The sequence below is a fragment of the Trichomycterus rosablanca genome, chromosome 12 (assembly GCF_030014385.1).
Source record: "Trichomycterus rosablanca isolate fTriRos1 chromosome 12, fTriRos1.hap1, whole genome shotgun sequence".
Classification (NCBI taxonomy): Eukaryota; Metazoa; Chordata; class Actinopteri; order Siluriformes; family Trichomycteridae; genus Trichomycterus; species Trichomycterus rosablanca.
The window spans coordinates 22,864,914-22,892,588 of record NC_085999.1 but is presented as its reverse complement, the minus strand read 5'-3'; the positions used below and the strand labels follow the sequence as shown (position 1 = coordinate 22,892,588).

General features: G+C 37.4%; 1 protein-coding gene across 1 annotated transcript in view; it reads left to right on the top strand.

Annotated features, from left to right (window-relative positions):
- Positions 1–27,675, top strand: part of kcnh3 (potassium voltage-gated channel, subfamily H (eag-related), member 3) — a 100,564-nt gene that overhangs the window by 28,761 nt on the left and 44,128 nt on the right. The window contains exons 2-7 of the mRNA XM_063005450.1: positions 6,747–6,980; positions 10,274–10,408; positions 18,278–18,417; positions 19,520–19,772; positions 21,027–21,184; positions 21,370–21,577. Coding sequence (XP_062861520.1) covers positions 6,747–6,980; positions 10,274–10,408; positions 18,278–18,417; positions 19,520–19,772; positions 21,027–21,184; positions 21,370–21,577 — 1,128 coding nt within the window. The remainder of the gene's footprint in view (positions 1–6,746; positions 6,981–10,273; positions 10,409–18,277; positions 18,418–19,519; positions 19,773–21,026; positions 21,185–21,369; positions 21,578–27,675) is intronic.

The window sequence follows — 27,675 nt, the reverse complement described above, 5'->3', positions numbered from 1 at the left end:
TAACGTTTAAGAAAATTCAGATCTTAAAGAACTGGGCCTACTGCAAGGATCACAGTTAGAGAACAACGATCACAGCAAGAGCACAGCATACAAAGAAAGAAATACAATTTAAAAAAAAAAGCAAAAACTGCATAAATCTACTACAGGAAAGACACCATAAATACAGTATATTATTGACAACACAAGAGGACAATGTGGAAATAAAACAGTTACAACACTGCTTTAATATCTTTGGCATTTACTAAAAGTTAAATGAAATATATTTTTGTTTTTGTTATTTAAGACATGCAACCTGTGAATGATATTAACAAGGCAGATCTGAGGAGTGATCAACATGATTTATGTAAAGTAGTGTAAAAAGTAAAGAAGTGTAAAGTAAACCCAGACCAGCTCTGCTGTATTTTATGTCCTTTATCCATGGTAAGAATTATGATATTTAGTGCAGCACAAGAACAGTAGAGCGTAGGCTCTCTAAAAACAGAACGTCATAAAATGGCAGGCTTTACATAGCCGGAGGCGTTATCTCTTACTGTTGCTCATTTAGACTTCTATTTACTGCCTAGCTGTCATCTGCTGCTTTACAAAAGTGTGTATCCCAGTGAGTGTTACCATTTGGCAGTATTGGAGCATGAGTTGGTTTGAGTTTAATGTCAGGCATAATCCCTCTACGGAGCTAAAATTCAGATTTTTATAAGGAGTTTAGGATGGATATGAAGAACACAGGTAAAACACATGGTTCTGTTATGGAAATATAATGAAAAATATTTATTTAATGTCTTTTAATTACATTCTTCATGAGCAACCAGGACAACAGGTTCAGTTGTTGAAGCGTTCACACATAACAATCAAGAGCCGATTTTAGGGTCCCGAGCAAATGCAGATTTGCCTCCAAGCTGGCGCTTCTGACTGCAACCAGTTGGCGAGCGAAAATCTGGGCAAAAATTGTGTCGTGTGAACTAGGCATAAGGTAACAGTTTCATGTACATTTTAATAGCTGCTGTCAAAAAAAACATGTTTATATGGAAACAGAGAAGTTACCATCTATACCAATCATGACTACACTGACCTAAGAATGTAATAAATGCTTTTTATAATATGTAATTGTCATGCCATTTTTAAGCATGTAACACAGGATGTTATGCCATCACATATTTTGAAAGCTATTATATAAAGTACTAGCAATATAAACATAACACTGAATTAAACAGTACAAGACATCGACTGTTATGACAGTATTTATCAGACATGACAAGTTTATAACATTCTTAAGTCATGTTATGATGGCTGGTTTAAGTTATCTGTTACCTAATTAAAAGTACTAAATTAAATTGCTTGTAAGTAAACACCTTCTTTATAGAAAACTCTTTCTGATAAACTATTAACATGTAACTGGAATAGAATTATATTAACTAAAAGGGTGCTTTGAGATTTCACAGCAAATATGTAGCACTAACTCATTTTTTTTTTTTGACCGTATGAATTGGAAGCATCACTGCGGTTTTAGCTACATCTTCTACATAGCTACTGGTATTTTTTAGCCTTTCTGTTAATGTTGTTCCTATTCTTATGATTATAACATGGTTAACTAAATAGCTGGCTGAACAAAACAACAAGAGTTCTACTTCTAAATTACATGCTGCAACAATAATGAAGTAACTATTTTTGTTGCTACTGTGACTATTACAGCCACTAAAGTGGGTGGAACTATAAATATCTAAAACCCTAAATTTTACAGGATCCTTTTTATTCTTGTTCTTTTTAATATACAGAATTAAATGACAGATGTACATAAGTATTCTTGGCAGTTTTACTGATTCTTGCAGTGTACTAAGTGTAAGCACTTTGACTCATCTGGCAGATGATGAAGAGGAGAAGAAACATAGTGCGCTTAAATCTATCTCCAGCCTTTCAGCCTTTACCTACATCAAACAGCTTGGCCTCACCATGGCTCCTGTGCCAGTCTCTGTGTGCATTCTCATAGTCTTTCATGAGTAAAATACCACCCGACTTCTAAAAGCAAGGAAGGCTCAGAGTATCAAACAGCTCAGATGTTATACATAATAATGATGATGCATTATAGAGGGAATGAGAATGTGCATGAATGTTTTTTAAATAATTCCCAGGTTTTAAATCAGCTTTGCTTTATACATGTCAATTCTTGCACATATACAGGGGTTGGACAAAATAACTGAAACACCTGGTTTTAGACCACAATAATTTATTAGTATGGTGTAGGGCCTCCTTTTGCGGCCAATACAGCGTCAATTCGTCTTGGAAATGACATATACAAGTCCTGCACAGTGGTCAGAGGGATTTTAAGCCATTCTTCTTGCAGGATAGTGGCCAGGTCACTACGTGATGCTGGTGGAGGAAAACGTTTCCTGACTCGCTTCTCCAAAACACCCCAAAGTGGCTCAATAATATTTAGATCTGGTGACTGTGCAGGCCATGGGAGATGTTCAACTTCACTTTCATGTTCATCAAACCAATCTTTCACCAGTCTTGCTGTGTGTATTGGTGCATTGTCATCCTGATACACGGCACCGCCATTGGATGCACATGGTCCTCCAGAATGGTTCGGTAGTCCTTGGCAGTGACGCGCCCATCTAGCACAAGTATTGGGCCAAGGGAATGCCATGATATGGCAGCCCAAACCATCACTGATCCACCCCCATGCTTCACTCTGGGCATGCAACAGTCTGGGTGGTACGCTTCTTTGGGGCTTCTCCACACCGTAACTCTCCCGGATGTGGGGAAAACAGTAAAGGTGGACTCATCAGAGAACAATACATGTTTCACATTGTCCACAGCCCAAGATTTGCGCTCCTTGCACCATTGAAACCGACGTTTGGCATTGGCACAAGTGACCAAAGGTTTGGCTATAGCAGCCCGGCCGTGTATATCGACCCTGTGGAGCTCCCGACGGACAGTTCTGGTGGAAACAGGAGAGATGAGGTGCACATTTAATTCTGCCGTGATTTGGGCAGCCGTGGTTTTATGTTTTTTGGATACAATCCGGGTTAGCACCCGAACATCCCTTTCAGACAGCTTCCTCTTGCGTCCACAGTTAATCCTGTTGGATGTGGTTTGTCCTTCTTGGTGGTATGCTGACATTACCCTGGATACCGTGGCTCTTGATACATCACAAAGACTTGCTGTCTTGGTCACAGATGTGCCAGCAAGACGTGCACCAACAATTTGTCCTCTTTTGAACTCTGGTATGTCACCCATAATGTTGTGTGCATTGCAATATTTTGAGCAAAACTGTGCTCTTACCCTGCTAATTTAACCTTCACACTCTGCTCTTACTGGTGCAATGTGCAATTAATGAAGATTGGCCACCAGACTGGTCCAATTTAGCCATGAAACCTCCCACACTAAAATGACAGGTGTTTCAGTTATTTTGTCCAACCCCTGTATATACATTTTTTTGTTCAAAAATTAAAACCTCTTGGATGATTGTTTCTTGTTAATCATAGGTATTTTGGGTCAGATCAGTCATCACAGTTATTACATTTATTTAAAACTTGACACTTAAGTATTTATGATCAAAAAAGAAAATGATCAGACAATATAGTATTTTATTATGTATCTTAAATATTTGTATCTTAAATACATTTTATGTTTTAAGCCAATATTTATAAACAATTATTAAATTATAACAACTTTAATCACAGTTGCAAAGAATTTAGGGATTTCACCATATACAGGCCCATAACATTATTAACAGTTAATGGCCAAGGAAAAATCAACATTTCCTGTGAACTTTGATCCTTAAGGCACCATAGCATTAAAATGGCATGCTTTTTCAATAAACATTAGATAAGTCTGCTTGATCAGTAGTCTAGTGGAGATTGCACTAGTTTATCCGTGCCACAGTTGGTTTCTGTGGAGTCTGCTTTCCTTGGGGATTGCAGGTAAACTCATTTTGCTCACTGGTTTTCAGAAGCTTGGCATTGCCTTGGCATCCACTACTTGTGACGGTGCAGGAGGAGATCAGTGAGAAACCAGACGCTAGATGAGATGCTAGAGATCCAGGCTGGTGGATGTGCTATACCAGCTCACACTAAATCTCAAAAATTCTTCTTGGTCATCTTGTGTTGGTAGAGACTAGCTGTGATCAACTAGAGGTTGAGCCAAAGGTTGATTAGTGGGACTGTCTGATGCTCAACTTCCAGGGTTTTGTGAGATGATGTTCTCATAATAATAATAATAATACATTTAATTTGTAACGCACTTTACATTTGTGTACAATACCAGGTGATTGAGTTTCTCTGTACAGATAAAGCAGAGGTTGCTGATCAGTGTGGGTCTAAGCCCCCCTCGCATTTATTATACAGGGGAGCTGGAGGCAATATTAAGAAACACATTCATGTTATGAATGTGGCATGGTGTACACTTATAAAACACACTGGCATTTATTGCATTTCCTTAATATTAAAAAACAGAGAAATAATGAAAAATGATAAACATGTTTCCACCTGCTGTGGAGATTGGCACTGTGGCTAGTGTACAGAATTATGTCCTTCTGTCTAGAGAAATATAGCTGGCAGAAGGGGCATGAAGATGTAGATGATGCTAGTTCCTTAACTAACTGTCACCTTGCTAAGCATTAATTTGCTTCAGGTGGAAGTTTTACTATTTATCATGGCAGATTTGCCTCTGTGGTAAAACCTGCTTTTCTCTTAAAACTGTGATGCTTGGCTTGATCCGGTCTGGTTTTTTGATGGGGCATAAAGCCAGCACACTTGTGTCTTACTGGGAACTCAGCTGGTGTCATAGACTTTTTCAGGTGTTCATCGAGGGAACTACTTTGGATGAGCAAGCTGTCAATCCACTCTACTACAATGCTATGATCATATAAATGACACAAAGTACAGTATAGGGTCTTATAAATGTCTTATAAAGTTTTTAGATCAAGTTAAATAAAGAATGTGTTCTGTGTACAACTTTTGTCTTTTGTTGCCCCCATCCCTCTTCTTTTGTGTCTGTTTCTTTGTGTTTTTTCATCCTCTCCTTTTATCCTCTTCTCACAAACACTACCTCTCCTCCTTCACACACACATCAAAAATGACAAAAAATTAACAAAACTTATTTTGTTAATCTAAAATTTTAAAATTTAACCCTGCTGTCACATCTATCCTCCGGAGTGTGTTATGGCCGCATATGACTTTTTAGCTCTGTTTTTTAAGAACATGAACAACATACAAAATGTCTTATATTGACTCTCTGATCACATTACCTTACTAAAATAAACCTAGATGCTTAACCATACATTTACATTTACATTATCTACTTAGAAATAGCAATAGAAATACAGAAATTACAAAAATACAATTACAGAAATATCTTGTCATTTTAATAGTCACATAACTTTAGCTGCATTATTGCAATCCCTGCAGATTGGATGTAAAAAGTACTAATCCTGGTCTTATACTTCATTGACTCGGCTTTGACTCTTGACATCCAAGCAATGATTTTGAAGTATCCTTAGGACAAATTCTCTTACTGCTTGCAATGAATATTGAAGATTATTGATTTTCTGTCAAGTAAAAAGAGTAAGAATATTGTATATTGAAAGTCATGCTGTACAACCTTCAAAAGACATGTTTTGAACCTCATAGCTCTGTGTTGGAAGTCATGCAGTACAACTTCAAAAGGCATCTTTTTGAACCTGATAGAGTTTTTTGAACAACGTCCGGGGTATACCTGCTCTGCGCCCAGTGTTTCCTGATAAAACCAGACCTGCAATTAAATTAAACTGTGAAGCACTTTAGAGAGGCATTAATCAAAATATTTTAAATAGGTAAATAAAATAAAAAATCAGTTCTGATCAGAATCTGTTTTTGATGAATTATCCAAGTATGTCAGAGTAAAGGTATCCAAACTAATTCAGATGAGAATTACAGAATTAGCTTTAGTGTTAGTTCTAACCGCACAACCTTTGTTGGTTTAAGTGTACCATCTGAGGCTAAACCTGTTTTTTTGTAAATGTTACAGGCATAATTATTATTAATTAACATTCCAATTAGTTAGATTTAATTGGTGCACAAGGTACATTTCTCAATTTACAACCCCATTTTACAAAAGGTTGGGACAGTATGAAAAAATATATTGCAGTGTTTTTTATATTTCCGAGGTTTCTTTAAAATGTTTCTGCACTTTTTTAAACTCTATTTATTAAGAATTTCAAAAACAAATACATCACTTTTTTACATAGTCACCTTGCAATGCATTTTTCCCAGCGTTGTAACAACTTTTTAATGCCATCAGCAAAAAATTTTTTTGGTTGAGTGTGTAGCCACTGATGCATCGCTGCTTTCACATCATCATCACATGAAAATCTCCTTCCCCTTAAAGCTTTGAGCATCCAACAAGGTGGAAATTAGATGGCACTAAATCTGGACTATAAGCTCTCTCTTAGTCTCTCAGATACGTCCAATTACTACTCCTTCCTCCCTCACCATTTCCAATGAAAATATAAAAGTGCGGAAACTTTTTAAAGATTCCTCATATATGTATAGATTAGCTAACTCACGAACGTTATTAAACTGCACTCTTTTCCATGTTTTCATATGCCTAATCTAGGATTGAAACTGAATGCAATGTTCCTGCACACTAATTTCTATTTTTTCTTCATAGAAGTTATATTGCAGCAGCCATTTTTAAATCAGATAACCTTATACAGATATGTCTGCTTCAGGTAGTAGCATAAAATATCATTATCCATTACTCTCTTTTTTCAGATAGCAACTTTGTGCTGGGAAATGCTCAGGTCCAGTCACTGTACCCCATCGTATACTGCTCCGATGGATTTTGTGAGCTGACAGGCTATGCTCGCGCTGAGCTGATGCAGAAAAGCTGTGCATGCAACTTCCTGTATGGGCCAGAGACCAACCACAAGTTGACTGGACAAATGCAAAGCGCTTTGGATGAACGTCGTGAATTCAAGACTGAATTGGTTTTCTACAAAAAAGAAGGTGAGAAAGACAGAAGGGCGGGGTAAATTAAGGTAAAGAGTATGCAGAGCACTATTGTAAATAAAATACAATAAAAATACTTTTTAAAATCACCAAAATAATGATAGATGTAGGGTGTGAAATCTCACAATTTCCTTATTTATATTTAATTCATTATTATCCTAGGTCTTGCTTTATTTATTTGACAAAATTGTTTGTATTGCATAAATCGACCTAACTTGCCTCAAAGGCACCCGGGCACAGATGATAATAACAGTGTGATACAAAAGATTTTGTCCTTATCTTTCTATTGCAACCTGATGATATTTAGATCAACATTCAGGCCTTGTTCTCATTATAAAAACAGATAAACAAGAAAAAACACATACCATTAACATATTCACCAGATGGAAGCACAGAGCTCTGAAGTAATGGTTGTTTTTCAAGAGACTGCATGTAAATAATCCATGCCAGCAGTTAAATGTGTGGCTTATTACATAGTCAAGTAACTAATAATGTGGAATTACAGAAACACTTTACTTACTAGATTTTTGTCATGTCATGGTCACAGTTTATGTCGGGTATTATAACAAAAGTATGTTTCCAATACTAGTTATTTTCATAATTGTTTTAATAACTTTCATAATAGCCTTAGCATATGACATAAAATGTTAAGACCACATCTGATTGCTACTACCAGTGATATTTTAACACTTCAATAAGGAGTGTGCAGGGCATAAGCTATGTAAGCTATTTGTAACAACTGTCATCTGTATCTACAAAATCATGTACAGATCTTATTTTAAAAGCTTTAGGCTGTCATAAGGATTATATATTTACTTTGACTTTTATTTCTTTGCAGACAGTTTAAACCCAATATATTTCATGTTTTGTCTGTTCAACTTAAATTCATTTGGTAATGTACATTCATTCCTGCATTTCAGGCCTTTTGATCCCTTAGACAGCACTGCATTAAGAACAAATATTCATCAATAGCTAATATAACAAATGGGCAAGGGATTACTTTAGCAATCCTTAGATTCACAAATGCCACAAATGTGCAAAAAAGAAGCCTTATGTTTACTAGTGTTAACATAAGCCTTATGTCCAGAAGTGATGTTGACTTTCCTGGTCTCAAAAGCATCTGGGATGGAACATTACACAGTGGAAATGTGTATTGTGGTCAGACAAATCAATATTCCAGATCTTTTTTTGAAAGAAATGGACGCCATTTGCTGTGGACCAAAGACAAAAAGGACCATCCAAACTGTTATCAGCAACAAGTCCAAAAGCCAGGGTCTGTCATGGTATGGGGCTGTGTCAGTACCTTTGACAAATGTCATTTATACTTTTGTGATGGCAGCATTGATGCAGAAAAGTAACATATGCTGCCTTCAAGACAAAAATTTTTCCAGGGACAACAATGCATTTCTCAACAAAACAATGTAAATCCAAATGCAGCACACATTACAGAGGCATGGCTGCAGAAGAAGAGGGTATGAGTTCTGGACTTGGCTGCATGCAGTCCTGACCTGTCCCTAATAGAGAATATGTGGGATGTGGGAGAATACATGTTAGCAGGAAGGATGGGGCATAATAACAACAGACTTTACTGCTTGGTATCCTTAGTGCCAAAATGTGCCAAGTGCTGTGAGATGGAATTGCAACATTACAAAAGTGGTAAATGCTTTACCAATTAAGTTAAACAAATAATATGTGAAATATCTTGGGTTCATGCTGTCTGCAATGAAATAAAAGTCAAAGTAAAAAAAAGAAACACTAGGTTAATTTTATTTGCATTTTCCATACTGTCCCAACTTTTTCAGATTTAAGGTTGTACTTGCCTGCCACATTTGGCAGCTATTGCAGCCTGTAGTCTCAAATAATTTTGCAAATAGTTTGGCTGGTTTATGTATCAAATATTTAGTATCTTAAGCATTTTTATTAGCTCTCTGTAGCCACTTATTTACCAGTCACTTTTATTAACTTAATCCTTCTTTATGACGACTTCAGATTATTGTATAGAAAATAGGAGCGAATACATAAGAATTAAAAATGGCCTTTGTACTGTATGTAATGTTTCACAGCTACAATCCTGATAAACCATGATCAGACTGATACTGATTGCACAGGTCATTCTGTATGAAAAAAGGATAACTGATTGTAGACAGTCCATTTAAGAATATTGGATAGAAAAGAGAAGAGTGATACTGGTCTGTAATTTTGTATGTTTGTGGTGTCTAGTGTAGGTTTCCTGAGAGGAGGGATGACCTGTGCCTTTTTGAAAGCTCAAGGGACAGTACATTTTTGATAATTGATGTGATAAAAGGGATAGGGTCTTATGAGATTTCTTTTAGGATTGTAGATGGAATAAGATCAAGTGGGCAAGTAGTGGGATTGCTGGATGAGAGAAGCTGTGCAACTTTTGTTGTAATTGGAGAGAAGCTGACGCGTGGGTTAGGGGGTTGAGTTCAGATAATGGTAGTCAGAGAAAAGGATTGATTGATCTTTTCTTGAAAGAGTATTGCAAAATCAGAAGCAGTAAGACAGGAGGTGGAGAGGGATTCAGAAGTGAAGAAAAGTTTTCTGTTCAAGGTTTGATTTGTAAAAAGATGTTTTTGCAGCAGTTACCTCAGATGAGATCTTGGACAGTAGGAAGTGGTAGAAGAGAAGATCAGCATTAAGTTTAGATTTCCTGCACTTTTTGTCAGCTGTTCTTACATTTCTTCTGTTGCTACACATGCATCTGAAAGCCAAGGAGCAAGGTTTTCTTTGTTTAAGGGAGAGAGGACATAGCTGGTCAAGTGATGATGACAGAGAAGAGAGTAAAGTATTAGTAGCAGAGTTAAGTGGGAGGGAATCGAGCACATCAGGGCAGAAAAGATTTGTGTGTCGGAGGACTGTTGTTGAAGAGGAGGTCAAAGAATGAAAGACGAGGGAGAAGCCAAGAATATTGGAGCTTGTCAGCTGGGAGGTTAAAGTCTCCATAAAGGAGTCTCCGTTAGAGGAGTCCCATAGTTCAGATAATCCAATATTACCAGAGGTAACAACCAGTTGTGGCAGAAGAAATTCCACAGCAAAATCTAAATAAAATAATGTTTAGACATTGGGGAAACAAACTACTACAAACTACTTCTTAGGTTCTTTTATAAATGTTGCTGGGAGTAAGGATGGGAGGTGTGAGAAGGAAAGGGCATACAAAAACAGTAAGGGATGTTTCTTGTTTCAGTACTAAGCTTCTCTGTGTTCTCCTAATCTCTGGAGTGTGTTAACAAGTAGCTTTTATTGAATCTATTATCTTTTCTAATTGACAGGTACCCAGTTTTGGTGTCTTCTTGATATTGTTCCCATTAAAAATGAAAAGGGAGAAGTTGTACTCTTTCTGGTATCCCATAAAGACATCACAGACAATAAGAAGGATCAGGATGAAGAACAGTGCCCTGAGACAGGTAAGTTTTCTTACAAACATATATGCTTAAACTTTTAACATGGCAAATGTGGCTTATCTCACTTATTTACAAAAAAATAAATTTTTTGAATTATGTTTGGGTTATTCCTGCCATGCACCCAGCATGTCCTGGTGAAACCTGACCTGTCGCAACCCTGACTAAGATAAAGCAGTTGATAATAATAATAACAATAATACATTTGTTGGTAACTGAAAGTACAAAAGTATAAAAGTACGTGGCTCCAAATTTACTTCGACCACAATGATTCATTTATATGTTAATAATACATTCATTTGATTCAGAAAGTATTTAGACCCCTTCACTTTTTGCACACTTTGTTGTGGAATTTATTTTGAACGGATTTAACTGACATTTTTACCTAATCTACACTAATCACCCATTATGTTTTGTCTTTGAAAATTAGGTAACAAAAACTGAAATTTGATCTATACAAAAGCTTTAATAATCAGAAGTCACATGCAGAATACAGCATCTTAGGGCACATTTTGGGCTTTGCTCACTGTGAGGCTGGGTGCAAATTACCGCTTGGTAAAACATGATGACATGAATATCCATTTGTGTGAAATAACCATCAAATCCACTCTGAAACCATCCACATGTATCTAAGGTTAGCTGTATTTTTCCTTACTGTGTGGTGGAACACAAAGTTGTGTTACACAGCTCGAGGTGCTGAGAAACAGTGAGAATCTGCTTCTTCTTTTGACCCTCAGGCTCGTAATTTCAGCAATACTTATGAGTACTTATGAATAGTAATAATTAAAAGAAGTTTGGTGTTTCTAGGTCATTGTTTTAGTACATTAGGCCACATTAGACTTTTTTCACATTAAGCGCTTTAGACTCTTGCTTATTCTCCATGTTCGTACTGCATAAGTCGCTTTTACCACATAATTTCAGTTCGTCTCATTGGAAGTGCTTTGAAAAGGTCAATGACAAACTGGATCAAAGTTTAATGATGTGAACTTTAAGTGCTGTGGCAAGAGCTTAAATCACGAGCCCAACACAGCAAATGTGCGCTGTGTGCGCCGCTCAGGGTAGTGCATCTGCAAGCTAAGCTGCGCCACCACACTCCACTTTTGCTGCTTCTCATCTGATTGCACCCTTAGGCATTCCTAATTATTACAGAATAACTAAAAGGGGAAAATAAGAGGGCTAGCTCCCCCCTTTAATTAGAACCATGAGGGCTCTCTTAGGACATCAGCATCAACCTCCCGAGCAAACCTGAGTGAGCATATGTAAGATGCAGATCATCAGCAACCTCCATGGTCAACGCAATTATATTTGATCATGTGTAACAAACCCCTCCCACTTATTTGGCTATCTGGGGTCAGTCTGATTTAAAGTAGACCAATATAGGGTATTAAGACTGCCAGAGAAGCAAGGGACCAACCTAGCAGTTTAATTACCAACTGTACCAATGGATTTATTAAAATTATTTCAGTGGGCACAAAGTGTTTTACATTCCAACAAAGGTAAGTCTCAAAGATCAAACTAAACCATTAATTACATCACAGCTATTAACATCAGTCCGTTGTGAAAGTAAAAAAGTCCCGTAATTAGTTATTTTGAAATTCCTCCAGATTCCTTAAATAACTTACTTATATTATGCACTGTAGAAGAAGAAATGTGCAAACCCATTCCAATTCTTCTTTAAGAAACATTGTTTTTAAATATGTCAAGAATATCCTCAAGCATTTGATGACTCACTGGAATCCTATACCCATATTTGCTCATCAAAGACCTTTTGTGAATACTGCTTTTTTTCCAAACCATGATTATAATCACTTGTTGACATCACCTACTTGAAGTCACATCATTATTTTGTTTTTTAGTTTATTACTAGCCCTGAATTGCCCAGTCCAGACTTTTCTTTTGGAATGTGTTGCAGGCATGAAATACCAGAATAGCTGTATATTAACAAATGCAATAAAGGTGACCAAACAAAACCTAAAGTACCTTGGTTTCATACCTTTTGCAATGAAAAAAAGTCAACGTAAATGTAATAACACTGCAGTTTTTTTATTTGCATTTTTCATTACCACTTTTTTCTGATTTGACGTTGTAAGACGTCCGGACTCTTTACAGAGCAAAAGCTATGCACACCATGTAAAACAATCCAGCTGCATCTCTGTTCAAAATACATTCATATCAAGAAAATCTACTTTAAACTAAATTTACACTCCACATTCTCAACAAAAATCTGAGTTTATTATGTTAGAAGTGCAGCACTGTGGCAAGGCAGTAAGTACAGTGGATTCAATATTCAAACACATTGACTTTTTTATTGTGTTGTGGGTGTTTTACATTTATTTTGATTTTCTTTTCTTTGCAGATAGTATGAACCCAGGATATTTATGTTTTATATGGTCAACTTTATTTCATTTATTAATATTCATCCATTCCTTGCCTCCATTTAAGGACCTGCAAGACATTCCCAAAAAAGTTGGGACAGTGAAGCATTTTGTAATGTTGCCATTCCTTCTCACAACACAGTCACAGTCCAAAGACATTTTGGCACTGAGGATATTATGCACTTAATTCTTTCACATGTTATTTTGTCACATTCTTTCTGCAAACAGATTAGGTTTAAGTGCTTTTCTTAGGGGCCCAACAGTGGCAAATTGGTGGTTATGGGTCTTTAACAGACAGTCCCTTAAACTTCGTGGCCTAATGGATACAATTGCAGCTTTAAATGAATTTTGAATGGACATGTTTACAGCTGCAGGGACTATGAGAGTATTAAGAATTGAGGGACTGATAAATATCAAATTCAGGAACATCTTTGATGAAAATCTGATAGAGATTGAAAGGATCTGTCAAGAAGAATGGGATAAAATGCCCAAATCCTGCTGTACAAATATTATAGAGTAAAACCTGGAGCTTTAATTGCTCTGAAAGGAGCTTCTAAAAAGTATTGAATAAAGGAAAAACAACCCATTGTCATTATGAGTGATTAAGTGTATTGATGGATTGATGGGAAAAATAGCAATTATTCATTCTTTCATTCTGTGACAGGACTAGAACATGCCCTGCTGCAGAGAGGGCAGGACAGATCTTTACACACCTGCAAGAATAGAAATAGAACACAATTTGCAAATATCTAATCAAGGTAGAACCAGACTGTGACTAAAGTGTCATAAAACATAAAGGGGGGCAATTGCAAATGAATAAGTAGCCAAATTAATAAAAACAAGATTTCGAAATAAAACATCTCATGCAGACATGAGAACTGGATGTCATAATATGACAGGCTACTTTATTCATTTGCGACAAGATTCATTTACCTTGGAAAACCGGGAACTGTTCTGACCGGCCAGTTTTGATAATACATGAGCAAAATCGCTACCACAGTGTGCTCCCTTTGCACTCTCCTGTGCATAACAGTGAATTTACAAGTGAATCCAGCTTCAGAAAAGGGACATCATGCTGCGTCTAGGGCAATTCACTCTCACAGGGCTAGGGATGTCCCGATCACGTTTTTCTATTCCCGATCCCGATCTTTAATTTTGATCCCGATTCGATACCGAGTCTCAAACCAATACTTGTATTTTCTAAATATTGTCTAGATAAGAAATAGATAATACTGTTCACACAGTGCACACTTCAAGTACATTACAGTTATTAAAATTAATCCAATGTATATGTTGACATGAACAATAGCTCAGTACAACTGAATAGCTCTGCAGTGCTGTAGGAAAAGAATTGCCTGCCGTGTTGTAACTGTAACAAACTTTTCTGTGGTTGTATTGTGACAATGGTTTGATGGACGTTTCTATGCGAAGTAAGTGCGTTTTGACCCTTTGGGGCTTCCATAGTGCATGGAATAGCGTGCATACTCTAGCTGTCCGCTATTCAGTACCGTAACAGAAGAAGTTGATAAAAGTGTTATGCTCCCGACAATTTGTGAACATACCGTGTATTTATTTCTTTATTAAGCAAGTGCATCACTACGACGCTCGGTTACATAACTAAGCCAATCAGAGTGCTTGATACTGAGATGTCGTTCAGTCTTGTAACATGGTAACGCTGTATGTTATGGTCCTGAAGTTTTCATACTCGGATTAAAAGTTATTGTTTTGTAAACCGGAGTGATCCTTGACTCTCACACCATATAAATAGTAAAATTCTACAGTAATGAACGCAGATCTGCTACTACCGCCTCGTGAAACGCTCGCATTGCAGACATTACACTTTGCTGTTGGACTTGTTTCACTTTCCAATTTAAAGTATTTCCACACAGCGGACATGCTGACGTAAAACGAAGGATCGGCCTTAGTAAAGCCGATACCGATCGGTTAAAAAATGCCTTGATCGTCCCCGATTCTGATCTTTGAGATCGGATCGGGACATCCCTACACAGGGCAGTTCTCAAAAGAAAGTTCTCACTACTAACATGTCTCAGAACAACACTCTCAGAATGGGGATAACCTGGCTTAAGAGACAGTAGCAATTCTTCAAAGTCTCTTCCCTCAATGGCATGGTTGAATGCTTTGCAAAAATAATCAACAAATGTATCATAGGTCGATAACATCTCACCTCTTTAGTTCCAGACCATGGTGTCCATTTTAGAGCTTTTCCCTGCCAGTGTCCAATAATCTGGGCAGTCTTGCTTTTGTCTAATAGACCTTCTTGGCAAGCAAAATACAAAGAACAATGAAGAAGGAAACCTTGACATTTGAAGGGCTTCTTAAGTTATCACTCCAGTCATGCAATGATATGTGACCCAGACACAAGTGCCTGTGCTACTGTGGTGATTGAGTCGACTGCTTGAGCGAGATGGTTCACGAGTTACTCAACTAAGATATTTCTTGTTGATGTTCTCCAACCAGCTTTACCTGGTTGGACGTAACATCCCTCATGGCTTTTAAACCTGCTACATCTATGATGGATGGTAAGGTATCCTGTTCTGGCAATGCAAGGAGGCACAAAACGTTGCGTGCCACAGAGCTGAAGCCAAGGTTGTTGATTATTAGAATCTGTCATTTGAATGACATTTTGGTATGTTTTGCCATTAAAATAAAAACCTCTAGGATTGTTCAGTTCTATCAAAAGCTTTCTATTGATCTATGGAGATCAATATCAAGTCCCATAATATTGGATACTTCCGAAATGTCTATAATTAGACAAACATTATCTATAATTGATCTGCCCAGCACATAGTAGGTCTGATCAATATGAATGACCAGTCCCATCAATGTTTTCCATCTATTAGTGAATGCCTTGTAAAAGATCTTTATATCTGTATTTAAAGGGCTTACTGGCCTTCAGTTCATTATCTCATGTAATTTACCTTTTTCAGCAGAAGAGTAAACTCTGCTGAAGCTCAAGGACAAGGAACCTTTAGTCAGTTTTTTTATTAAGAACACTTAATAGATTCTTACCCAAGCTTTACAAACCTTAGCTGAAGTATTTTTTATTTTATTATTCAGCCCTCAATGTTGTGTAGTGCAGCCAAAAGTCCTTGCTCATTAGTCAGCCTTTCCAGTTCATAATTTCGACCCAGCACTGATCTCAGGAGACCCTTAAAAAATCGCTCAGCCCTTTTGCAAATGTCAGTGGCCTTTGATAGCTCTTGTAATACAGGTCAATGATGTTATGAATATTAGTATGTGAATGAATAAAGCAGCGTATAGTCTAGGCTAAAGAAAAACTTGGATGGAGCATCCATTTCCGTTAAGCACTGAAAACACAATCAGACAAAACCCCTCTGTCCTTAAAAACCAATAATGTTTGCAAGAGCAGCTTTTTAAATTCAGATCGGCCTTGGTATCCTGAAAAAAAATCTGTAAGTGTACTTTTGATATAATTGTTTTGCCATGATCCAACCTTTTTTGTAGTTTCTTAAAATGTTTTCTGATTACTGAAAAAAATTCAGTAAACATTCTGAAAATTAACATCCACTAACAAACAAGCACTAAAGTGCCTATATGCGCCTTTGGACTTTAGGTTTCCAACAAGAAAATTATAAACAGACAGTGATTTGAGAAACCAGTCTGTGAAACTGAATACTCATTTACAGTGTTAAGATGATGTTTAAAGCAATGGAATCAGTCCAGTCTTGCAAGAGAAATGAACCCCTTCTGATAATGAGCCCATGTGTCCCGCATTGTTGATTTAAAATTCTTCAGACATTACACAAACTGTAAATCTGAAACAGCTCACAGAGTAAGTCTGCCATCACCCCATATGATATCAGCAAAGAGACTATTATATTAGCAAATATAAGAGCCCCTACTTGGTTGGAGCTCATGTGACTGAATTTTATCAGTATATTTTTTAGATAGTGAACTTCATCCTCATTTTTCATTAGGCTCTGAACTAAAGCATTAAACAATTAATGAGCAGGAAAATAATCAGTAATCTCAACATCTTTAGTTTTTTTTTTTGTACTCTCAAGAAACTACCATATATTTTTGAGTGTGTATGTGTAGCATTGTTTTTGACCATGAGATTATTCACTATCAGAGTCGGTTAAAAAAACTGCTATTGCAGTTCAAAGAGGAAGCACCTAACATTGCACCATAATTATAGAGGAAATTTGTTTCCCATAAAGCATCACGCTCATCAATGAGTATTGGTTACACCTGGACTGCACTATTTTACCATGAGTGAGTAAGCATGTGTGCCCAAGTGCTCTCTGGGAGGGTTAAACAGGAGAAACCCATGAATGCATTTGTAGACTCTAAGGCAGCAACGAATGTTATCGATACAGCCCTTGCTAAAGCACTGGGTATACCAACTGTTCCCTAGAGGTCCCACAGATAATATCAACCATTGGGATCTGGGGCGGTTGCCCACCAAACCTGTCACATCACCCTACATCTAGGGAACCAGGTGGAAAAGACCTTTTTTTTACTGATGCAGGACAGAGACCAGCCTCTCATCCAGGGGTTTCCATGGTTGCAGCAGCACAACCCCAGGATTGATTGGTGCACCCGATCATTCTTTCTTTTGGGGGCCACTCTGCCAACAAACATGTCTGAAGGGAGTCATGATGGCTTTACCAACCTTGCACAATCAGAAGTAATTAATATGTTGATGGTTCACACACCATGACCTAAAAGAAGTCTTTAGCAAGCACAGGGCCCAGATCCTGCCCTCCTATCCCTCTTTTGATTGCGCAATTAACCTTCTCCTGTGTGCCACACCCCCACGAGGTTGGTTGTTTGCTCCTAAGCAGAGGGCAATGGACGACTACATTCAGGAAGCCCTGGTCCTGGGGTTAATTTACCCTTCCACCTCGCCCATTGGGTCCGGCTTCTTCTTTTTAGATAAAAAGAATGAAACTCTATGCCCATATACTGTATAGACTACCAAGGCTTGAACTGCATTAACATCAAAGTTTGGTATCCCCCCTCTAATGAACACTACCTTTGAATTGCTGCAGCATATATCATATATCGTTTGATGTCCTGATATACAGCAAGAATCTAGATGAACACATGTTAGGCATGTCCTCCACCTTCTGGAGAACCACCTTTATGTGACAGAAATAAAATAGAAATGCAGTTTATCCCATGTAATGTGTTTGCACATCAGTCCATTAGTAATCATCTTTGTAGTCAAGTACATACTCTCTTGTTCCTTGTTTGCTTTATTAATCATAACTTCCACACATTTCTGTGTACCAGAGGGACTTTGTATTGTATGACCTACATGTACACTAAAATGATTTATATTATTTAAACATGTATACAGTTTTCACATATTCTGTTTGTGCTTTATTTATTTTACGTGTTAAAATAACACGTAATTCTCAGATTGTTTTATTTTTATATTTTTAACTATAAGTAACTTTGTGGCTCAATAGAATTCAATAAACAAACTGTATATAATCCTGTTTTGTGACAGATGAACAGACAGGTCTGGAAGTTCATAAGGTCACACACCCACAGGGCTTTAATGCTAGTCGGCGGCGAAGCCGGGCTGTGCTGTATCAACTGTCTGGACACCTGCAAAAACAGGACAAAACCAAGCTCAAGATTAACAATGTAAGTTACCCACAGGACTAATTTTATTGTACTCTTATTGTTTCTAAGGTATATAAGTGTGAATAAACGTATGGAGGCATACACTCTTGTATCGTACTTTCATAAACAATACCAAAGCTCATATGCCCTTATTTTATGAATAAAAAACTGACAAATTTAATTTACTTTCCTTGATTTTAAGTGTGTTTAAGCATAGTTAATCATGTTGTTAAATTTTTTGAAATACCATGAGCCATGGTTATACATTTGCAGAAATACTTAAAAGGGCCTAATTGCCATATGCAAAAATGCTATATTCTTTAAAATGATTTATAAATGTTCTTATAACATTAAATAAAGCACACAAAACATCTTCATACTTCATATTGCCTAGCATATGTCTAAATAAATGCTTTTTACATACATAATGTAAATATGTATGTCTAAAACATTATTTTCCTATCATAAAAACATAATACAGTGAGTGGTACCTTGTAACTCTACGTCCCTTAAACTCCAAATCTCCAAATAAGTGAGTAAATGGGTACACTAATGTTTCTGGGTGGCCGGTCCTACAGCAACCCAAAACAGAATAAAGTGGCAAATAAACGTAAATGAATTTACTAAACATTGACAACAGATCTTGCTGAACTGGTGAGCATATTTTTTCACCTTTTTTCAGCACCTAGGACACACTTCAATCCAGCACCCAATCCAGATAATGATCTCTATAATCACCAGCATAAATACACAAGTATTTAGCAAAAACTGCAAGTCTAAATAAGTTCAATTCAGATTATTTAAGTACTGTGCCTTTCATATGACCAGATAATAATATGTTACTTAGGTAATGTGTTTTTCATGTTCCCTATAATTGTTAAGTGGATCTATGGTAATAAAGAATGTGAATTTGGTCAGTGCCCTAAATGAAATAAAAATCAATTCAGTGTATTCTTTCAGAAGATTCTGTTTGATTAAATTTAAGATAAATTGAGATAGCCTAAACCTATAGTTAAGTAAGTAATTCTACAGAATTAAAGTAGTGTAAGTTGAAAAAATAAACTGATTGTCTCGTCATGTAATTCTGTTTTAATATAATTGTCTGTTTTTTCTTTTGTTTTAGAACATGTTTGGGGAAAACCCACCTATTCCAGAATACAAGGTGGCAGCTATTCAGAAATCTTGCTTCATCCTTCTTCATTATGGTACCTTTAAAGCTGTCTGGGATTGGTTAATTCTGTTAGCCACCTTTTATGTGGCCGTCACCGTGCCCTATAATGTATGTTTCACTGTGGTTGGTGTGCGTGATGATGTATTGACACCCAGAAGTCCTCCCAGCATAAGTGACATCCTGGTGGAGATCCTTTTTATGCTAGGTAAGTTTCATCATAAATTAGTTGTACAACCCTAGATCAGAAAATGTTGTGACAGTATGGTAAATCTAAATACAAACACAAAGCAGTTTGCAGGCCTGCAACACATACCAATAAATTGGTACGGTAAAGTATTTACCATTTTGCCATGTGGGTATATCAGCTATTGATAAATGATGGTTCTTCATGCAGTGCCATCAATGAGTTCAGATTGTTCGCCTTAGGCTTGCGCTCTTTCTCATGCATTTGTTAACAAATTGTAGATCTGTTGCCCATCTTTTCTTCTCAATAACATAGATACATGGATACTGTTTTTTTTTACCTAATTACTAGCCCTAAATTGCCCCGTCTCAACTTTTTTCAACTTTGTTCCAGGCCTATAATGCAGAAATGGATCTACAGTATAGTAACAATGAAATGAAGTTTTTTTCAATTTCTTGAACCTTCATTTAACATGCAAACGTACAAAGGAATTTAGCTGACCTACTTGAATTTTAACAAAAATGTTGGGGCAGAGGCAAAGACAGAGTGAAAAGTTTATAATATGTTAAGTTTTACTGCTTTATAACAATCCCCAATAAGCAGGAGACTTGGCTACACATATGGGTATAAAAGGAAGATCCACTAAGAAGGAAACGCTAAAGGATCACCACTTTGTGCCAAACTTTGGAAGACTTTTTTTTTTCTTTGATCTCTTCATGCTAAAAAAAATGTCATTTAACACCTTTTTATCAACCTGAAACTCTGTTATGCAAAGAGAAAACCATGTATCAATTCTATGCAAAAAGACTGAAGAGCTCATTGGATCATCTCAGGTGGACTGACAAGACAGTGGTAACATGTGTTTTGGTCAAATGAGTCCATTTTCAGCTTGTTTTTGGGAAAAAAACAGACAAAAATGAAAAGGATGACCTAGACTGTGCAGTAAAATGTACAAAAGCTAACATCTTACATGCCATTAAAGTTCATCAGTCACTGTAACATGGGTGACGTGCATATGTGTGAATGTACCATTGATGTGGAGGCATATACTGGGATTTAAGATAGATGTATGCTGCCTTTGACTTTTTTTTCTGGAAAGAACCTAATTATTTCAGCAAGACACAACATGACATGTAGACACTTTTTTGCAATAACACATTTTTATGAGCTCTAGCTCCCTAAATACTTTGTAGCTTTAACAAATGTAAGTAAAACAAATTTTTTTTGTAATTTATTACACATTATGCTGACAAATATACTTTTTTCTTTTGACAGATATTGTCTTAAACTTCCGCACTACATTTGTAAGCACAACAGGCCAGGTGGTGTATGATACTCGCTCCATCTGTGTGCACTATGTCACTACCTGGCTGTTTGTGGACTTGATTGCTGCGCTACCTTTTGACCTGCTTTATGCTTTTAATGTCAGTGTGGTGAGTATATATATATATATATATATATATTTGTTTATCTGATCTATGTTTTTTCTACAAAATATTAAATCTATACTTTTCCATTTTTGAACCCTAGGGCACATCACATTTAACTTTTTTTTAATAGTGAACTATGCACTCTATGTGTACTTCATTTGTATACTTTGTGTACTTTATTTTTACAGTATTTTGGGGTTCATCTTTTGAAGACGGTTCGGTTGTTGCGACTTCTGCGCTTACTACAGAAGCTGGAACGCTACTCACAGTACAGTGCAGTGGTGCTTACCCTGCTCATGTCCATGTTTGCTTTGCTGGCTCACTGGATGGCTTGTGTCTGGTACTTTATTGGGCGCAAAGAGATTGAAAATAATAGCCCAGGATCCTGGGACATTGGTGAGTGTATGTCAGCAATGTTCCATTAGCACATCTCAGTAAAGTTATAGTTTTTCTTATAAATTACTTAAATGTTACTAATATGCACTTCTGCTATTTAAACCTTTTACTCTACAGTACTATTAAGAAAAATTCACCCAAAACTTAAAAAGGGCACAGCTGGTGAAGTGGGTGCTAGACCACAACATGAGTCCTGGGACTCTTGACCCTGTACACTCTGTGTGTATGTTTTACTTGTACCTCCTATGTTCTGAGCGACTACAACCCCAGGATGAAATGGTTGATCAAATCAAGTCAAATTTAGATGTATAGTACTTTTACAGTGAACATTGTCTTAAAGCACCTTTACAGAATTCAGGTCCAAAAACCCCTAATGAGTAAGCAGAGGGCAATAGTGGCAAGGAACATCTTCCTAAATTTTAGTGAATGAATAATAAATGAACCCTTCTAATCTAATACATTATTCATTTATTTTTAATAAACTCTTAATCTTTGAACAAGATAATCATGTCAGTTATTGGCATTTAGGAACACATAAGCAATTATTCATGACTGTTTTTTTCTAGGTGACAGGGCAAATTGCCTTGTCTTGCAAGATTGGAGAATACACAGATAAGACAAAAATTGTCGATCTGTGTAAATAGACACTGGCTTTAAAAATGGTCAAACCTGTCTCTAAAGCTTAAACTGGATCATAGTTGGATCTATTAGCAAGACAACTTTGCACACACATTTAATTTAATTTAAAATGTCTAATAAACAAAAGATTAAGCTTTTCCAAGGCTATTCCAGTTCATTGAACTAAAGACTTTTGAAATACAGCCCCAAATTAAAAAAAGTTGGGATGTTATGGCAAATTGAAAAAATACAGTTTTTCTTACATAACCTTCATTTACTTGCAGACACTATAAATCCAAAATAGTTCATGTTTTGTCTGGTCAGCTTTTGATTTTTTACTATGCATCCATTCCTACATTTAATTTCCTACAATTTACCTTCAACAACTTCCAAAAGAAGTTGGTATGGGGGCAAGTTAGGGCTAGTAGTGAGATAAAATAAAACAAAAACTAAATAATGATGTAATTTTAAATAGTTGATGTCAACAGGTGGTTGTAATCATGATTTGGTAAAAAAAAAAAAGCAGTATGATGGGCTAAGTCTTTGAGGAGCATCTCCAGTTTGTCAACAATTTAAACTTGGGAGACTAAGATTAAAGGGTAAAAAAGGAACTGTAACTGTTACAGTTTTAGGCATGGGTGCTGCGTTGTCAGTTTTGGAGATTTGGGTGTGAATTTAGCACCATGGATAGTACCAGCTGCTTCTCAGTTGCTCTGGGAGTAAATTCAGCACCATGGACAGAAGAAAACTAATGTGACGCTTTTGTGTCTGAATTCATTGGCACCTGTGCTACTGCTGGTGGCACATTGGCTTGATGGGTAGCAGGGCAAATTGTTGCCTCACAGCAAGAACTTCCTGTTTTTGATTCTCAGTTGCAGTGGTCCAGGGATGAATGAATGAATAAATGAACGTGCTACTGCTGCTGAAAAGCATTCTGCATCACAGACTGGGGAAGCTGCTTCTGTGCTCCTGAAACTGCTTTTCTGAATTCTACACCACAAAGCAGGCCAGCTGTTGGTGCTCTCCAGAAATAGTAGGTCTAAATTCTGCCTTGTGTACCAGGCAGCTGCTGGTGTGATCCAGAAACAGCATTTCTAAATTCTGCACCTCAGACCAGGGCATCTGGTAGTGGGCTGCTAAAACAGCATGTCTAAATTTTTCAGCACAAATATGGGCAGAAACATCTACTAAATTAAAAGTGGTAACATTAAGATTCATCTTATGGCAGCTGCTGGTGTGATCCAGAAACAGCACTTCTGAATTCTGCACCTCACACCAGGACATCTGCTAGTGTGCTCCGGAAACAGCATATCTGAATTCTTCACCACAGACGGGCAGAAACATTTACTAAATTAAGAGCGGTACCCCTGAGATTTATCTTATGGCAAAGTACATTTTCAATTGTGTCTTCCTGTGCAATGGATTGTCCAAAGTGCATTCCTTTCTTGCATCCTGTGTTTGTCAGGTGCCACATGACCCACCACAAAAAAGTTATATAGTAATATAAATAAATGATGAATGTATAACCTAAAATTTGTCTTGTCAGTCATAATACCAGTACTGTCATACTGACAAAACTTGCTGGGCAATAAAAATAGCAATTTTAAGGATCAGCATTATCCTTTTATTATACATAATTACTTTAGTTGAAGCCAGAAGGTAATAATGTGTGGTTTTTAGGGAAGAAAATACAGATATGTAAAATTTGTTATGTTCTTCCTTTTAAAAGTTATTTTAATTTGATGTTTAAATTATTACGGAAAGATGATAATGGAGTTTTCCTCTGTAAGCTCCTACCTGTACCAGCCTGACTGTAGTCCTCCACACTGCCAGGTCAATAAAGACACTATTTGACAAATTTGGTGTAGAGAAACTCCTGCATTTTATAGTCCTGAAATTAAACATCTTTGGAATGAACTGGATCATTGATAATAAAACATGTTTTGCCTCCTCTTAACTAAATCTTTATCCTTTACCGTCACCATCTTTTACAAATTGGTTGCTATGGTTACGTATTATCATAATGCTGCAATTAGGTTGTTTTTCCACACCATAAAGCCTGTAAATATTTATTTCAATGTGAGCATTACAAGTGAGCATTTACTCCTTAATGATGAATGCTTTTTCTGAATTCATGTTTTGCTTTGGATTAGTCAGTGCAACTCTGTTGCCTTTTTATACTCCATGTATTTTGCACAGATTACATCATAACATGTCAACAAACTCTAGTTTTAGCAAGTTGTTTAGGATACCTACTTTGTACGCAACAATATAATTGGGACTATTACAACATCTATATCACATTAGGTGCTTAAGAGACATCAAATTGCCCTCAAAGGTGCTACATAGCTTCTACAGCTGCACCACCGAAAGCATCATCACAGGAAAAATCACAGCCTGGTTTGGAAACAGCACCAAGCTGGACAGGCTGGTTCTACAGAGGGTGGTGTGATCAGCTGAACTGAGCTTCCTGACTTGCACTCCATATATATTAAACGGTGCTGGTCAACACTCAGGAAGATAATAAGGGACCCCAGCCATCCAAATAATGGACTCTTTTCTCTGTCTCAGCCTGGGAAGCTTTTTTGCACCCCCAAGGCCAAGACAGAAAGCATGAGAAAGATCTTTTTACTGCAAGCTATAGGAAGAGGGTTCAAGAGGCCTGCAGGTCGAGTTCAGGGCAAGGACCTCAACCCAACATACTTCCACATATCACAGTCCATCTGTGACAAAACTCATGTGTTCTATTAGTCCTGGCTGGCCTGAAGAAGGGGAAGTGTGTTTCCATTGCAGGACTTATCTCTAAATGAAGGTTGGAATGATTAGCTTGCCTGGAAGCTGTTAATGGGATTGGGCTCCTGTCACTGAGCTTCTCATTTAGCCTCTTCAAGTCCCCATCTGAGAGACTCAATTATCCAGATCATGGTCGCCTGGGTCAGAGCCCAATCAGACAGGACAGTGATTATGTGGGTGTTCTGTGGCCACTTGGTGGGAAATTGCAAGGGCTGAAGCTCAAATGCCAGCTAGCATTGGAGAAGGAAAACCCCTACAATGTACCAGGTCTCCACTAAAATGCTTGAGGGCGGGCAGGTTGTGTGCCTATGTGGGAGGGTAGTGGAGTGGAGGCGGGAGGTTCCTAGGTGGCAACTGCAGTCCGAGATCTGCAGATCTCAGAAAGAATCTGACTCAGTATCTGGTCGCGACTGGAGGGAACCCTGCCGCTCAACAGCCTCCTTGACTTTCTTCAGGTTCGCTGGGTCCATGCTGGCCGAGTCATTCTGTAATGAGGGGCTGATGGGGAAAAGCGAAGGGGACTTACCAGCAAGGGTGTCTGGACCCAATATACAGGAGGAGGGAAGAGTGTTTGTGAAACAGAATAGAGAAGCTACAACTAAGTGGGAGAAAGCACTAGGTGGGACTGCTACCGCGGCCAGTCAACCAGCTACTCGATCTACCAGTCACCTGACACACAGCCGAAGTCCAAATGCTTCACTTAATTCGAAAGAAAAAAATGCGATAAAAGAGCCTTAAGGGAAAGTGAGTCGATACAGCAAACCAACTCTTGTGAAGAATCAAAAAAGAAGAAAAAAGTTTTGGGAAAAGATTCAATTCAGGAAACAATGGCTTTTGTAATGCAGAAGTAAACACAATGTAAACGTGGCATTAGAAAGTGCTCTGTAGTAAACGTATCTCTTTTAGGAGAAATAGCAAGGGAGAAACACACACCAACCAACTACCTGACAGAGTGACTCAGCACTGAATAGGCATTTGGTGTTTCCTTAAGTAACCTTGGCTACAGGTGCTGAGAGTTTAGCGCTGATTAGTGCTACAGCGTCTGGGAATTGTAATTTGTTTCAGAGCAGAACAAGTTAATCTACGCTTCCTGCTGCCATCTTCTGAGAGAAAGCTGAAGCTTGGGTGTCATCTTGGGTATCATTCTGCCTTCCAGCAGAACAATAATCCCAGAACAATAATACCAAAAAGCCCACCAGCACTTGGTTTTAGAAGAAGAAGATTCTGGAATGGCCATCACAGTAGGTTGGTGAGATCTATAAAAATTTCACAGAGATTTAAAGCAGCATGCAATTCCACAAATATTAGCGAACTGGAGGCCATTGTCCATGAGGAATGTGCTAAGATTCCTTAGGAACACTGTCAGAAGCTGGTGTCTGACTCAAAACAGCAAAAGGGTACTAGATACTAAAGACACTTTTCATGAAGTGTTTAAGTGAAGTAGTTACTAATATGGAGAGGAATTGGTGACAAGGGATATTAAAAGTGGCATTTTGTGTTGAATTTGGAGAAATGACTTTTATTGAGCTACTTAAATTGTTCTTGTTTTGTTGGTTTATTGCAAACAGCAGATTTTTTTACACCAATCAGGCATAATATTATGACCACCTTCCTAATTTATTGTCGGACCACTTTTGCTGCCAAAACAGCCCTGACCCATTGAGGCATGAACTCAACTAGACCCCTGAAGGTGTGCTGTGGTATCTGGCACCAAGATGTAAGCAGCAGATCCTTTAACTCCTGTAAGTTGCGTGGTGGGGCCTTCATGGATCGGACGCACATCAGTGAGTCTTGGCTGCTCCTTCCTTGGACCACTTTTGACAGATACTGACCACTGCAGACACCCCACAAGAGCTACAGTTTTGGAGATGCTCTTACCCAGTCGTCTAGACATCACATTTTTCCTGCTGCTAACACATCAACTTTGAGGATAATATGTTCACTTGCTGCCTAATATATCCCACCCACTAACAGGTGACATGATAAAGAGATAATCAGTCATTGTAAATTTTACTAATAAGCCTAATTTGCAGGAAGGGTTGAATTTTTTTATTGAAACTGTAAATAATTGTCTCTAGTATTATTCACATTTCACATTTTAAAATATAGTAGTGATACTAACTGACAGAGAGGAAATGTTTACTAGCATTAAATGTTAGAAATTGTAAAAAAAAAAAAAAAAAAAAAAAAAAACACTTAAATAAATGTGTCTAAGGTGTATGTAAACTTATGACTTTAACTGTAAGTTAAAATGCCCTTTTCTTCAGTAGTGTTCTGGTAAACTGTACAGGTCTACTGTATACAGTAATCTTCAGTAATCAAAGAAGTTAAACATTGGTTTGTTTTGTCAGACATAGTGATTTTGAACTGTGTGTAAACTGTAAGCTGTCTGTAACGGTATGTGGGCTAGACGGACAGGAGGGGCGGACACAAACGCAGAGATGTGTGATAGAAACTATATTTAATAATAATAAAGACAAGACAGGGTTAAACTGACAGAACAGGACTAAACAGACTAACTGGGCTAAACAGACTAACTGGGCTAAACAGACTAACTGGGCTAAACAGACTAACTGGGCTAAACAGACTGAGCAGGCTAACGGACAGGCTAAACAAAGACTAAACAGGCAAAACAGACGAAACAGGCTAACGGACAGGCTAAACAAAGACTAAACAGGCAAAACAGA